General features: G+C 47.5%; 1 protein-coding gene across 2 annotated transcripts in view; it reads right to left on the bottom strand.

Moving 5' to 3' along the window:
- LOC110531311 (calcium uniporter regulatory subunit MCUb, mitochondrial) overlaps positions 1-14,976 on the bottom strand; it is a 22,523-nt gene extending 7,547 nt beyond the window's left edge. The window contains exons 1-4 of one of the 2 annotated variants that reach the window (XM_090183320.1): positions 14,535-14,976; positions 11,075-11,153; positions 8,259-8,429; positions 7,569-7,673 (exon numbers count right to left, since the gene is read on the bottom strand). In XM_090183320.1, coding sequence (XP_090039446.1) covers positions 7,569-7,673; positions 8,259-8,429; positions 11,075-11,153; positions 14,535-14,639 — 460 coding nt within the window. In that variant the 5' untranslated portion in view covers positions 14,640-14,976. The remainder of the gene's footprint in view (positions 1-7,568; positions 7,674-8,258; positions 8,430-11,074; positions 11,154-14,534) is intronic. The other variant, XM_090183321.1, reaches the window with a different exon arrangement.
- Between the last annotated feature and the right edge of the window lie 264 nt (positions 14,977-15,240).

The raw sequence follows: 15,240 nt of genomic DNA, 5'->3' as shown, positions 1-15,240 counted from the left end.
AGGAGCAGAGGGAGGAGAGAGGAGAGAGAAGCAGAGGGAGGAGAGAGGAGGAGAGGGGAGCAGAGGGAGGAGGGGAGCAGAGGGAGGAGAGGAGAGAGGAGCAGAGGGAGGAGAGGAGCAGAGGGAGGGGAGAGAGAAGCAGAGGGAGGAGAGGAGCAGAGGGAGGGGAGAGAGGAACAGAGGGAGGAGTGTGGAGGAGAGGAGCAGAGAGAGGAGAGAGGAGCAGTGGGAGGGAGGAGAGAGGAGCAGTGGGAGGGAGGAGCAGAGGGAGAGAGGAGAGAGGAGCAGAGGGAGAGAGGAGAGGAGCAGAGGGAGGAGAGAGGAGCAGTGGGAGGGAGGAGCAGAGAGAGGGAGGAGAGAGGAGCAGTGGGAGGGAGGAGCAGAGGAGCAGTTGGAGGGAGGAGAGAGGAGCAGTGGGAGGGAGGAGAGAGGAGCAGTGGGAGGGAGGAGAGAGGAGCAGTGGGAGGAGAGAGGAGCAGAGAGAGGGAGGGAGGGAGGAGAGAGGAGCAGTAGGAGGGAGGAGAGAGGAGCAGTGGGGGGGAGGAGAGAGGAGCAGTGGGAGGGAGGAGAGGAGCAGAGGGAGGAGAGAGGAGCAGTGGGAGGGAGGAGAGAGGAGCAGAAAGAAAGGATATAAGGTTCCTGGCCAGTTGGGGAACGTTATTTTTATCAGTGACTTGTTAGGTTCCAGCGCTACTTCCATTAGAAGAGTTCTGTAACTTTCCACAGTAACGTTGTGACCTTTTGAACAGTGTGATGAGCTCCTGCTGTAAGTAACGTTGTTTGAACGTTAATCTTTGAACAGTGTGATGAGCTCCTGCTGTAAGTAACGTTGTTTGAACGTTAATCTTTGAACAGTGTGATGAGCTCCTGCTGTAAGTAACGTTGTTTGAACGTTAATCTTTGAACAGTGTGATGAGCTCCTGCTGTAAGTAACGTTGTTTGAACGTTAATCTTTGAACAGTGTGATGAGCTCCTGCTGTAAGTAACGTTGTTTGAACGTTAATCTTTGAACAGTGTGATGAGCTCCTGCTGTAAGTAACGTTGTTTGAACGTTAATCTTTGAACAGTGTGATGAGCTCCTGCTGTAAGTAACGTTGTTTGAACGTTAATCTTTGAACAGTGTGATGAGCTCCTGCTGTAAGTAACGTTGTTTGAACGTTGGTCTTTGAACAGTGTGATGAGCTCCTGCTGTAAGAAACGTTGTTTGAACGTTGGTCTTTGAACAGTGTGATGAGCTCCTGCTGCACAATTAGGCCTTCAGTCATCACATCTCTATTTCCTCCAATCACAGGAGACCAAACCGAGTTTCCACCTGATACACAGATCAATACAAAAACACTGAAAGGGTTCACCTAGGGGTCATGATAGGGGCTCGATGAATTATAATAATTGATTATGCTAATGTTGTATTAATAGAAGGGGAGGGGTTATAAGACCCCTCCCTCTTTATATTTATAGGGTCCTACAGATTAACAATATATATATATATATATTCATTATAGAGGTTTAGTATTTGTTCTACAGTTGTTTTCTGGTATTTTTGCCTTTTATAAAGATCAGAGAAATTCATGACTGAGACAGAACTCTGAGACAGAACTCTGAGACAGAACTCTGAGACAGAACTCTGAGACAGAACTCTGAGACAGAACTCTGAGACACTGAGACAGAACTCTGAGACAGAACTCTGAGACACTGAGACAGAACTCTGAGACACTGAGACAGAACTCTGAGACAGAACTCTGAGACACTGAGACAGAACTCTGAGACACTGAGACAGAACTCTGAGACAGAACTCTGAGACACTGAGACAGAACTCTGAGACAGAACTCTGAGACACTGAGACAGAACTCTGAGACACTGAGACAGAACTCTGAGACAGAACTCTGAGACACTGAGACAGAACTCTGAGACAGAACTCTGAGACAGAACTCTGAGACACTGAGACAGAACTCTGAGACAGAACTCTGAGACAGAACTCTGAGACACTGAGACAGAACTCTGAGACAGAACTCTGAGACACTGAGACAGAACTCTGAGACAGAACTCTGAGACAGAACTCTGAGACAGAACTCTGAGACACTGAGACAGAACTCTGAGACAGAACTCTGAGACAGAACTCTGCAGGGGAGTGTCAGAGATAAGACACGAGTCAGACATTCCACTGTAAATCAACTTGGACATTTACTGCTGAGCTTTTAGACAGCGATATAAACACGAGTTTTAAAGTTGAGTAGGCAGTCTGTCCCTGTTAACCCCAAACTACAGAAGTCTGTCCCTGTTAACTCCAAACTACAGCAGTCTGTCCCTGTTAACTCCAAACTACAGCAGTCTGTCCCTGTTAACCTCTGTCCCTGTTAACCCCAAACTACAGCAGTCTGTCCCTGTTAACTCCAAACTACAGCAGTCTGTCCCTGTTAACTCCAAACTACAGCAGTCTGTCCCTGTTAACCCCAAACTACAGCAGTCTGTCCCAGTTAACTCCAAACTACAGCAGTCTGTCCCTGTTAACCCCAAACTACAGCAGTCTGTCCCAGTTAACCTCTGTCCCTGTTAACCCCAAACTACAGCAGTCTGTCCCAGTTAACCCCAAACTACAGCAGTCTGTCCCAGTTAACCCCAAACTACAGCAGTCTGTCCCTGTTAACCCCAAACTACAGCAGTCTGTCCCTGTTAACCCCAAACTACAGCAGTCTGTCCCTGTTAACTCCAAACTACAGCAGTCTGTCCCTGTTAACTCCAAACTACAGCAGTCTGTCCCTGTTAACCTCTGTCCCTGTTAACCCCAAACTACAGCAGTCTGTCCCTGTTAACACCAAACTACAGCAGTCTGCCCCTGTTAACCCCAAACTACAGCAGTCTTTCCCTGTTAACTCCAAACTACAGCAGTCTGTCCCTGTTAACTCCAAACTACAGCAGTCTGTCCCTGTAAACCCCAAACTACAGCAGTCTGTCCCTGTTAACCCCAAACTACAGCAGTCTGTCCCTGTTAACTCCAAACTACAGCAGTCTGTCCCTGTTAACCCCAAACTACAGCAGTCTGTCCCTGTTAACCCCAAACTACAGCAGTCTGTCCCTGTTAACTCCAAACTACAGCAGTCTGTCCCTGTAAACCCCAAACTACAGCAGTCTGTCCCTGTTAACCCCAAACTACAGCAGTCTGTCCCTGTTAACTCCAAACTACAGCAGTCTGTCCCTGTTAACTCCAAACTACAGCAGTCTGTCCCTGTAAACCCCAAACTACAGCAGTCTGTCCCTGTTAACTCCAAACTACAGCAGTCTGTCCCTGTTAACTCCAAACTACAGCAGTCTGTCCCTGTAAACCCCAAACTACAGCAGTCTGTCCCTGTTAACCCCAAACTACAGCAGTCTGTCCCTGTTAACCCCAAACTACAGCAGTCTGTCCCTGTTAACCCCAAACTACAGCAGTCTGTCCCTGTTAACTCCAAACTACAGCAGTCTGTCCCTGTTAACCCCAAACTACAGCAGTCTGTCCCTGTTAACTCCAAACTACAGCAGTCTGTCCCTGTTAACTCCAAACTACAGCAGTCTGTCCCTGTAAACCCCAAACTACAGCAGTCTGTCCCTGTTAACTCCAAACTACAGCAGTCTGTCCCTGTTAACTCCAAACTACAGCAGTCTGTCCCTGTTAACCCCAAACTACAGCAGTCTGTCCCTGTTAACCCCAAACTACAGCAGTCTGTCCCTGTTAACCCCAAACTACAGCAGTCTGTCCCTGTTAACTCCAAACTACAGCAGTCTGTCCCTGTTAACCCCAAACTACTGCAGTCTGTCCCTGTTAACTCCAAACTACAGCAGTCTGTCCCTGTTAACTCCAAACTACAGCAGTCTGTCCCTGTTAACTCCAAACTACAGCAGTCTGTCCCTGTTAACCCCAAACTACAGCAGTCTGTCCCTGTTAACCCCAAACTACAGCAGTCTGTCCCTGTTAACCTCTGTCCCTGTTAACTCCAAACTACAGCAGTCTGTCCCTGTTAACTCCAAGCAACAGCAGTCTGTCCCTGTTAACCCCAAACTACAGCAGTCTGTCCCTGTTAACCCCAAACTACAGCAGTCTGTCCCTGTTAACTCCAAACTACAGCAGTCTGTCCCTGTTAACCCCAAACTACAGCAGTCTGTCCCTGTTAACCCCAAACTACAGCAGTCTGCCCCTGTTAACCCCAAACTACAGCAGTCTTTCCCTGTTAACCCCAAACTACAGCAGTCTTTCCCTGTTAACCCCAAACTACAGCAGTCTGCCCCTGTTAACCCCAAACTACAGCAGTCTTTCCCTGTTAACTCCAAACTACAGCAGTCTGTCCCTGTTAACCCCAAACTACAGCAGTCTGCCCCTGTTAACCCCAAACTACAGCAGTCTGTCCCTGTTAACTCCAAACTACAGCAGTCTGTCCCTGTTAACCCCAAACTACAGCAGTCTGTCCCTGTTAACCCCAAACTACAGCAGTCTGTTTACCTCTCATGTACATTTGCATCATGTTGATTGGTCAAGAGAGTCCAGAGCAGAAACAGGAAGAGCGCCAACGGCGACGAAACATAGGAGGGATTTTCATTATTTTATTAAAATTTGTGCTAACAAAGAAAATGTTAATATAACATTGTAAAAGCAGCATATTTTAAAAACAAACTAAACTTAAAGTGTTAAAAACGTCTCTCCTCCCTCTGCTCCCCTCTGTGATTAGTCCGTTAACAACAAAAATAAGTCTGATTACTCATCATCACACTCTACCCTGGTCATGGGTTATTACACTGTCACCACACATCACACATCACACTCTACCCTGGTCATGGGTTATTACACTGTCACCACACATCACACTCTACCCTGGTCATGGGTTATTACACTGTCACCACACATCACACTCTACCCTGGTCATGGGTTATTACACTGTCACCACACATCACACTCTACCCTGGTCATGGGTTATTACACTGTCACCACACATCACACTCTACCCTGGTCATGGGTTATTACACTGTCACCACACATCACACTCTACCCTGGTCATGGGTTATTACACTGTCACCACACATCACACTCTACCCTGGTCATGGGTTATTACACTGTCACCACACATCACACTCTACCCTGGTCATGGGTTATTACACTGTCACCACACATCACACTCTACCCTGGTCATGGGTTATTACACTGTCACCACACATCACACTCTACCCTGGTCATGGGTTATTACACTGTCACCACACATCACACTCTACCCTGGTCATGGGTTATTACACTGTCACCACACATCACACTCTACCCTGGTCATGGGTTATTACACTGTCACCACACATCACACTCTACCCTGGTCATGGGTTATTACACTGTCACCACACATCACACTCTACCCTGGTCATGGGTTATTACACTGTCACCACACATCACACTCTACCCTGGTCATGGGTTATTACACTGTCACCACACATCACACTCTACCCTGGTCATGGGTTATTACACTGTCACCACACATCACACTCTACCCTGGTCATGGGTTATTACACTGTCACCACACATCACACTCTACCCTGGTCATGGGTTATTACACTGTCACCACACATCACACTCTACCCTGGTCATGGGTTATTACACTGTCACCACACATCACACTCTACCCTGGTCATGGGTTATTACACTGTCACCACACATCACACTCTACCCTGGTCATGGGTTATTACACTGTCACCACACATCACACTCTACCCTGGTCATGGGTTATTACACTGTCACCACACATCACACTCTACCCTGGTCATGGGTTATTACACTGTCACCGCACATCACACTCTACCCTGGTCATGGGTTATTACACTGTCACCACACATCACACTCTACCCTGGTCATGGGTTATTACACTGTCACCGCACATCACACTCTACCCTGGTCATGGGTTATTACACTGTCACCACACATCACACTCTACCCTGGTCATGGGTTATTACACTGTCACCACACATCACACTCTACCCTGGTCATGGGTTATTACACTGTCACCACACATCACACTCTACCCTGGTCATGGGTTATTACACTGTCACCACACATCACACTCTACCCTGGTCATGGGTTATTACACTGTCACCACACATCACACTCTACCCTGGTCATGGGTTATTACACTGTCACCACACATCACACTCTACCCTGGTCATGGGTTATTACACTGTCACCACACATCACACTCTACCCTGGTCATGGGTTATTACACTGTCACCACACATCACACTCTACCCTGGTCATGGGTTATTACACTGTCACCACACATCACACTCTACCCTGGTCATGGGTTATTACACTGTCACCACACATCACACTCTACCCTGGTCATGGGTTATTACACTGTCACCACACATCACACTCTACCCTGGTCATGGGTTATTACACTGTCACCACACATCACACTCTACCCTGGTCATGGGTTATTACACTGTCACCACACATCACACTCTACCCTGGTCATGGGTTATTACACTGTCACCACACATCACACTCTACCCTGGTCATGGGTTATTACACTGTCACCACACATCACACTCTACCCTGGTCATGGGTTATTACACTGTCACCACACATCACACTCTACCCTGGTCATGTGTTATTACACTGTCACCACACATCACACTCTACCCTGGTCATGGGTTATTACACTGTCACCACACACCACATACACCACACACCACACATCACACTCTACCCTGGTCATGGGTTATTACACTGTCACCACACACACCACACACCACACACCACACATCACACTCTACCCTGGTCATGGGTTATTACACTGTCACCACACACACACACACACCACACACCACACATCACACTCTACCCTGGTCATGGGTTATTACACTGTCACCACACATCACACTCTACCCTGGTCATGGGTTATTACACTGTCACCACACATCACACTCTACCCTGGTCATGGGTTATTACACTGTCACCACACACCACATACACCACACACCACACATCACACTCTACCCTGGTCATGGGTTATTACACTGTCACCACACACACCACACACCACACATCACACTCTACCCTGGTCATGGGTTATTACACTGTCACCACACACACACACACACCACACACCACACATCACACTCTACCCTGGTCATGGGTTATTACACCACACCACACACACACACACACCACACATCACACTCTACCCTGGTCATGGGTTATTACACCACACCACACACACACACACACCACACACCACACATCACACTCTACCCTGGTCATGGGTTATTACACCACACCACACACACACACACACACACACCACATACACCACACATCACACTCTACCCTGGTCATGGGTTATTACACCACACCACACACACACACACACACACACCACACACCACACATCACACTCTACCCTGGTCATGGGTTATTACACTGTCACCACACACACACCACACACCACATACACCACACACCACACATCACACTCTACCCTGGTCATGGGTTATTACACCACACCACACACACACACACACCACACACCATACACACACACACACACACACACAGAGTTCGGTACCTCTGCCTGGGGAGTGTATCCTGTAGATGGTGCTGTTGATGAGGATCTGGAAGTCCTGATTGAGAACTGTGTCTATAGAGGTGCTAGAGCAAACCTTCTCTCCATCTAAGGGGAGAGGGGGAGGGGAGGGAGAGGAGGGGAGGGAGGGGAGAGAGAGGAGCAGAAGGAAGATGAGGGGAGGGAGGGGAGAGAGAGGAGGAGGAGGGGAGGGAGAGGAGCAGGAGGAAGATGAGGGGAGGGAGGGGAGGAGGAGGAGAGGAAGATGAGGGGAGGGAGGGGAGGAGAGGAGAGAGAGGAGGAGGAGGGGAGGTAGAGGAGGGGTGGGAGGGGAGAGAGAGGAGGAGGACAAGAGGAAGATGAGGGGAGGGAGGGGAGGAGGGGAGGGAGAGGAGGGGAGGGGGAGGAAAGGAGAGAAGACAAAGGGATGTTGTTACTGTCAGAATAGGTTAGTGGAGATGTTGTTACTGTCAGAATAGGTTAGTGAAGATGTTGATATTTTTACACGATGGTTGTGAATCCACAACTTAACAGATCTTGCCTGAGACCTGAAGACTTTCTGGTTCCTGGAAAGTTATTTCTGGTTCCTAGCTCCAGTTCCTGGAGCTAATGCCTCGGCTTTAGCTCAGCAGGCTAACGCAGTCTTGAAGCATGCAGGGGGGTGTGTGTGTTTATGTATGTGCGTTAACCTACCTGTGCTCAGTACAGCTGCGATAGCTACTCCAGGGTCCTCTCTCTGTATGTCTGACAGGAAGTCTGTTACTGTCATCAACATGGGACGCAGACTGAACTGACACAACTCACTGCGGGAGGGCAGGGGGAGAGACAACACTGGTCGTCCATACTTATACTGTACAGATATATCTGGAGAGGAGACGGAGAGAGGAGATGGGGGGACAGGGGTGGAGAGGGAGGAGACGGAGGAGGAGGAGAGAGAGAAGAAGGGGGGTGGAGAGAGAGGAGGGGGGAGGAGAGAGAAGAAGGGGGGAGGAGAGAGAGGAGTGGGGAGGAGGAGAGAGAAGAAGGGGGAGGAGAGAGAGGAGACGGAGGGGGAGGAGAGAGAAGAAGGGGGGAGGAGAGAGAGGAGTGGGGAGGAGGAGAGAGAAGAAGGGGGAGGAGAGAGAGGAGACGGAGGGGGAGGAGAGGGAAGGGGGGTGGAGAGGGAGGAGACGGAGGAGGAGGAGAGAGAGAAGAAGGGGGGTGGAGAGAGAGGAGGGGGGAGGAGAGAGCAGAGGGGGGAGGAGAGAGAGGAGAGTTACAGTTCACATAAGGAAATCAATCGACTGAAATAAATTGATTCGGCCCTAATCTATGGATTTCACAGGACTGGGTTTTCCCTCAATCTACACACAGTACTCCCTAACGACAAAGCGGAAAACGGGTTTTTAGACATTTTTGGAAATGTAATTCAAAATTAAAATCATAAGGACATTTACATAAGTATTTACAGACGATTTGACATTTTAAATAGAAAAATTAATAACAACCATTTTGGAATAAGGCTGTAACGTAACAACGTGTGGAAAGAGCCAACGGGTCGGAATACTTTCAAATGCGCTGTGTATATATGTATATATATATAAAACATTCTATTGGTTGCAAGAATTTTGTAATATTTAAATTGAACAATTCTAATTTTGGAATCCGGCGTCATTTTGGGTATCAGTTCGTTAACTGATAATGGGTTAATCGAAAATCTCTTCCCAACTATTTTGCAAATATTATGCACAAAAATGTCAATTTTTGGATCCTTTTTTTATTCATCACAATTTTCTTTAACCAATTGGATCTGTTCCTTACTTCTCCCCCGTTCACCTTGCCCCCCCCCTCCATTCACCTTGCCCCCCCCCCTCCGTTCACCTTGCACCCCCCTCTGATATCCTCCTCTCCCTGGGAGGACTGTTCTTCAGGTCTGATATCCTCCTCTCCCTGGGAGGACTGTTCTTCAGGTCTGATATCCTCCTCTCCCTGGGAGGACTGTTCTTCAGGTCTGATATCCTCCTCTCCCTGGGAGGACTGTTCTTCAGGTCTGATATCCTTCTCTCCCTGGGAGGACTGTTCTTCAGGTCTGATATCCTCCTCTCCCTGGGAGGACTGTTCTTCAGGTCTGATATCCTTCTCTCCCTGGGAGGACTGTTCTTCAGGTCTGATATCCTCCTCTCCCTGGGAGGACTGTTCTTCAGGTCTGATATCCTCCTCTCCCTGGGAGGACTGTTCTTTAGGTCTGATATCCTCCTCTCCCTGGGAGGACTGTTCTTTAGGTCTGATATCCTCCTCTCCCTGGGAGGACTGTTCTTCAGGTCTGATATCCTCCTCTCCCTGGGAGGACTGTTCTTCAGGTCTGATATCCTCCTCTCCCTGGGAGGACTGTTCTTCAGGTCTGATATCCTCCTCTCCACTGTCCTCTCCAGTACTCCCACCTTGGTAGAAACACCACTGTCCTCTCCAGTACTCCCACCTTGGTAACAACACCACTGTCCTCTCCAGTACTCCCACCTTGGTAACAACACCACTGTCCTCTCCATTACTCCCACCTTGGTAGAAACACCACTGTCCTCTCCAGTACTCCCACCTTGGTAGAAACACCACTGTCCTCTCCAGTACTCCCACCTTGGTAACAACACCACTGTCCTCTCCAGTACTCCCACCTTGGTAGAAACACCACTGTCCTCTCCAGTACTCCCACCTTTATCTTTGGTAGCAACACAGTTCCAGACAGGGCAGGTTGCAGGTCAGATTTAAACAGCAGGAATGTAGACAGCCGCAAACCCGGGACAATCCGGACAAGCTTTTGAGATTGGAGACAAAAACCCAAATGTCGTTGGCGACTCGGGGCGCCCGGCCCTTTTATTGTGAGCGGGTCAGAGACGCAATAGGAGCGCTACAGATCCCGTCTTCGAGCAGTCCTGGACGTCCCAATGTTTTCTACAAAATTGGCAATGTGCTTGTAGTGTGATCAAATCAAATCTTATGCCAAGACAAGTTCTGAGATCGGTGATCAGCCAATGAGAGCTGGTCAGGGAAGAAGCCAGTGAGATGAGGATGATGACCTAAGTCCCCTGGAGCAGGAGTGATGACTGCCTTTAGCCAAAAGCTAAAGTGTCAAATTCGTTACAGCTCTGAAGTTCACAAAGTTATTCAACAAAACGTTGGACTGTCAACTCTGTATGTCGAGAACGTCTGACTTTTGAACTTTTATGGAGGTTGGGTTGAGCCACAACTCGTTTATCGCCACGCTAACAAATCTAATCATCACATCATCGTTTTTTTTGTGAGACAGCGTGGCGGCATGGAGAATCCTCACGACCAAAGTGAAGAATCTTCTACTGTGTGACAACCCCATCCAGATTGTTTAGTGTCGCGCACGTTGGCAACACTAAAAACTACAGGAAAGACAGTCATCTAATGTGAGAGGCTCCGCGATGGATTTCAAAAAGTCGTGTAGATCCAAATGAAACAGGTAGGCAAGTAACAAAACAATTTCAGAGACTTTTAAAACAGTGTGTTACCTGTGTTACCTGTGGCAGGTGGTAGGGTGCTGTAGTAGTGAACTGGTCTTGGTGCCCCATATCTACACCACTGTCTGGACTGGAGGAGAGAGAGAGAGAAACATTTACCAACCTGTCACTAGGATACCAACACACTGCCAACCTGTCACTAGGATACCAACACACTGCCAACCTGTCACTAGGATACCAACATACTGCCAACCTGTCACTAGGATACCAACACACTGCCAACCTGTCACTAGGATACCAACATACAGCCAACCTGTCACTAGGATACCAACACACTGCCAACCTGTCACTAGGATACCAACACACTGCCAACCTGTCACTAGGATACCAACACACTGCCAACCTGTCACTAGGATACCAACACACTGCCAACCTGTCACTAGGATACCAACATACAGCCAACCTGTCACTAGGATACCAACACACTGCCAACCTGTCACTAGGATACCAACACACTGCCAACCTGTCACTAGGATACCAACACACTGCCAACCTGTCACTAGGATACCAACACACTGCCAACCTGTCACTAGGATACCAACACACTGCCAACCTGTCACTAGGATACCAACATACAGCCAACCTGTCACTAGGATACCAACACACTGCCAACCTGTCACTAGGATACCAACACACTCTCTCACTAGGATACCAACACACTGCCAACCTGTCACTAGGATACCAACACACTGCCAACCTGTCACTAGGATACCAACACACTCTCTCACTAGGATACCAACACACTGCCAACCTGTCACTAGGGTACCAATACACTTTCTCACTAGGATACCAACACCCAGCCAACCTGTCACTAGGATACCAACACCCAGCCAACCTGTCACTAGGATACCAACACACAGCCAACCTGTCACTAGGATACCAACACACTGACAACCTGTCACTAGGATACCAACACCCAGCCAACCTGTCACTAGGATACCAACACACAGCCAACCTGTCACTAGGTTACCAACACACTGCCAACCTGTCACTAGGATACCAACACACTGCCGCCCTGTCACTAGGATACCAACATACTGCCAACCTGTCACTAGGATACCAACACACTGTTCAGCCAGCACAGCTAGGGAAGGAGAGAGAGAGAGAAAGAGAGAGAGAGACAGAGAGAGACAGAGAGAGACAGACACAGAGAGAGTTGGAGTTTTTGTTCTCTTGCCCCAATTATTATGGTTGTGATTGCAGTCAGCAGAGCTGGCTGAAAGCCTGAAGATAATAGCCAACTATGAGTGAGATAAAGGCAGGGAGAAAGAGACATAGATAACATAGATTGTCTCCTTATGTTACATCCAACACACACAAACAGAGACAGACAGACAGACAGAGAGTGAGACACAAAGAGAGAGACACAGAGAGAGACACAGAGCGACAGAGACAGAGAGACAGAGAGAGAGACAGAGAGAGAGACAGAGAGAGAGACACAGAGAGAGACAGAGAGAGACAGACACAGAGAGAGACAGACACAGAGAGAGACAGACACAGAGAGAGACAGACACAGAGAGAGAGAGACAGACACAGAGAGAGAGAGAGAGACAGAGAGCAAGAGATTTGATCCAACTCGAGACACACATAGATACAATCTGTAGCCCTCAGCAGCATTCTCCTCCCTCCTTCCCTCCCTCTCTCTCTCCTTCCCTCCCTCTCTCCTTCCCTCCCTGACACTCTCCATCACTCCCTCCTTCCCATTTTGGTAACTAATATTAACAGAACATACAAGTCAAGGATGGAATGACCTGTCTCCTTACTGCTCTGTGACCTGTCTCCTTACTGAGCGCTGTGACCTGTCTCCTTACTGCTCTGTGACCTGTCTCCTTACTGCTCTGTGACCTGTCTCCTTACTGCTCTGTGACCTGTCTCCTTACTGCTCTGTGACCTGTCTCCTTACTGCTCTGTGACCTGTCTCCTTACTGCGCTGTGACCTGTCTCCTTACTGCTCTGTGACCTGTCTCCTTACTGCGCTGTGACCTGTCTTACATACAACATGAGAGAAATAAACAATAGTTTAGTGGTTAAAATGTTGTGAAATGGTATACGGTACTGAAGTCATTATGAAATGGTATACTGTATTGAAGTCATTATGAAATAATTTCCTCCACCGATATGGTCGGATTTTGCCTTGGCTTTTTAAAATATATTTGTTAATTTAACGAGACAAGCCAGTTAAGAACAAATTCTTATTTGCAATGACGGCCTACCCCGGCCAAACCCTAACCTGGATGACGCTGGGCCAATTGTGCAGCCGCCCTATGGGTCTGCCGATCACGACCGGTTGTGTCACAGCCCGGGATTGAACCAGGGTCTGTAGTGACGCCACTAGCACTGAGATGCAGTGCCTTTACACCCCTGCGCCACTCGGGGGCCCTTTATGCTACTTTATAGTGAAACGTTCAGGTTTTAAACATTATTAAGTAGCTGTATGTTTTCACACTGCCTCCAGGCCATTGCAAAGTGGTGGGTGGCACACAGAGGAAGCCTGGGAAGCACACAGAGGAAGCGTGGGAAACACAGAGGAAGCCTGGGAAGCACACAGAGGAAGCCTGGGAAGCTTCAACTACCAGTTGAGAAATAAAAATAGTAGCTATTTTTAAAATGGTTTTTTAACACGATTGTGTTTACAACTGTTGCGTAATGATTGGGTTTATAAAAGCGCTGTTTGACAGGATGTTCCTCTCAAAGGCTCCGTGTCTGTATACTGTTTGATACATAAGGAATACGTGCCAATTTAATTCCACTAAATTATGCAGATTTACCCAGAGACCGACAAGCACGGCCGGTCAAATGTATTTCCGGCAAAACAAAAGCACGAGTTCACAATGGAATAAACATTTTCTCCTGGAGAATTGACGCTGCTTTTCAATGTTTTTAATGGCCAAAAAGCCTGCTATTACCGGCTAACCGCAACCCTGCCCTAACTTTCTGTGTCCTGGCCTTGTTTATGGGTGTCGCCACTATCAGCTTCCTGAAAGCAGTAAAAAAATATCATGTTTCCTCTTGAGCTGAAGCTGATCATTTTCGTGCCAGTTTTGACTCCATTTTGTCAGTGATTTTCCAAGACTTCTCCACTTCCATACAAATGATTCACCACCGTCCTACACACCCACGCTTCGCCGTGCACACTTGACGCGCGCGTTCTCATCAATAAGAGAGAGAAGGGAGTGTCTGACCTTCTGAGACAATGGAAACACATGTTAAAACAGGTTTTTTATCCCCATGCTCTAGTTCTCTTTGTTCAGGGCTGACTCTGTGTATACGGTATGGGGCTAACATTTAATTCGAGCTGATTCTCCAAAAAGACTGCGGAAATGGGGAGTGGAGAAAGAGAGAGTTTTGGTTATGAATACTAAGGCTACTGTATAACAGTAACATATACAAAGTGCATAATTCCGTATTTATGTATAACATGCAAGATATAAACCTATTGATAAGAACTCACCAAGTAGGGAACTTGAATCGCGCTGGAACTTTTTCCAGAGGCAGAGGAGAGCGAGCAGCGGAGAACTCCGTAGTGAAGTTTGGCAACTCTACCGAACCAAATCATGGTCAAAAACACGATTTAAAAAAAAAAAAAACGAGACAAAGTATAAACGAACGAACGCGATTAAACCGAACCGGTTATGTTTATACGGAACTTAAAAAATAAAAAAAACTTCCATCGCTATGGAATACACTGAAGGGCGCACCTCTCCCTCCCGTGTCAAATCAGATCTTCTCATTGGTGGAATGTTTACTGTAGAACGTGACGTTGGATAAGGTCTGAAGTTAATCAATAAATCAGAACGTAGATAATGATTTTGCGCTTCCAAATATGGGAGGTGGGTTATATAGATTTCCAAACTAGATAATGCTGTTTTTTGTCGTATGCAATGTGTATGGTTACAATTGTCACACCTCAAACACGATTTTCTTTTCAGATCTTGCTGATAAACTTACTGAGCTGCAAAACAAGTATACAAAATGCATGGCTTATATTAGCTGGAAACTTTAATGAAATACCTGAAAACTCTTTCAACAATTTTTTTTTTAAAATAGCGCCGAGATTTCAGAAAAGTGACATCCCTATATTTTGCTTTGAAGTGACATTGATTGATACATGGCGTTTCTTTAATACAAACTGACAGTGATCGATACATGGCGTTTCT

The sequence above is a fragment of the Oncorhynchus mykiss genome, chromosome 9 (assembly GCF_057628025.1).
Source record: "Oncorhynchus mykiss isolate SJ-2025 chromosome 9, ASM5762802v1, whole genome shotgun sequence".
NCBI lineage: Eukaryota > Metazoa > Chordata > Actinopteri > Salmoniformes > Salmonidae > Oncorhynchus > Oncorhynchus mykiss.
Note: the sequence above shows the minus strand (reverse complement) of the source record. Positions and strands in the feature narration are given on the sequence as shown.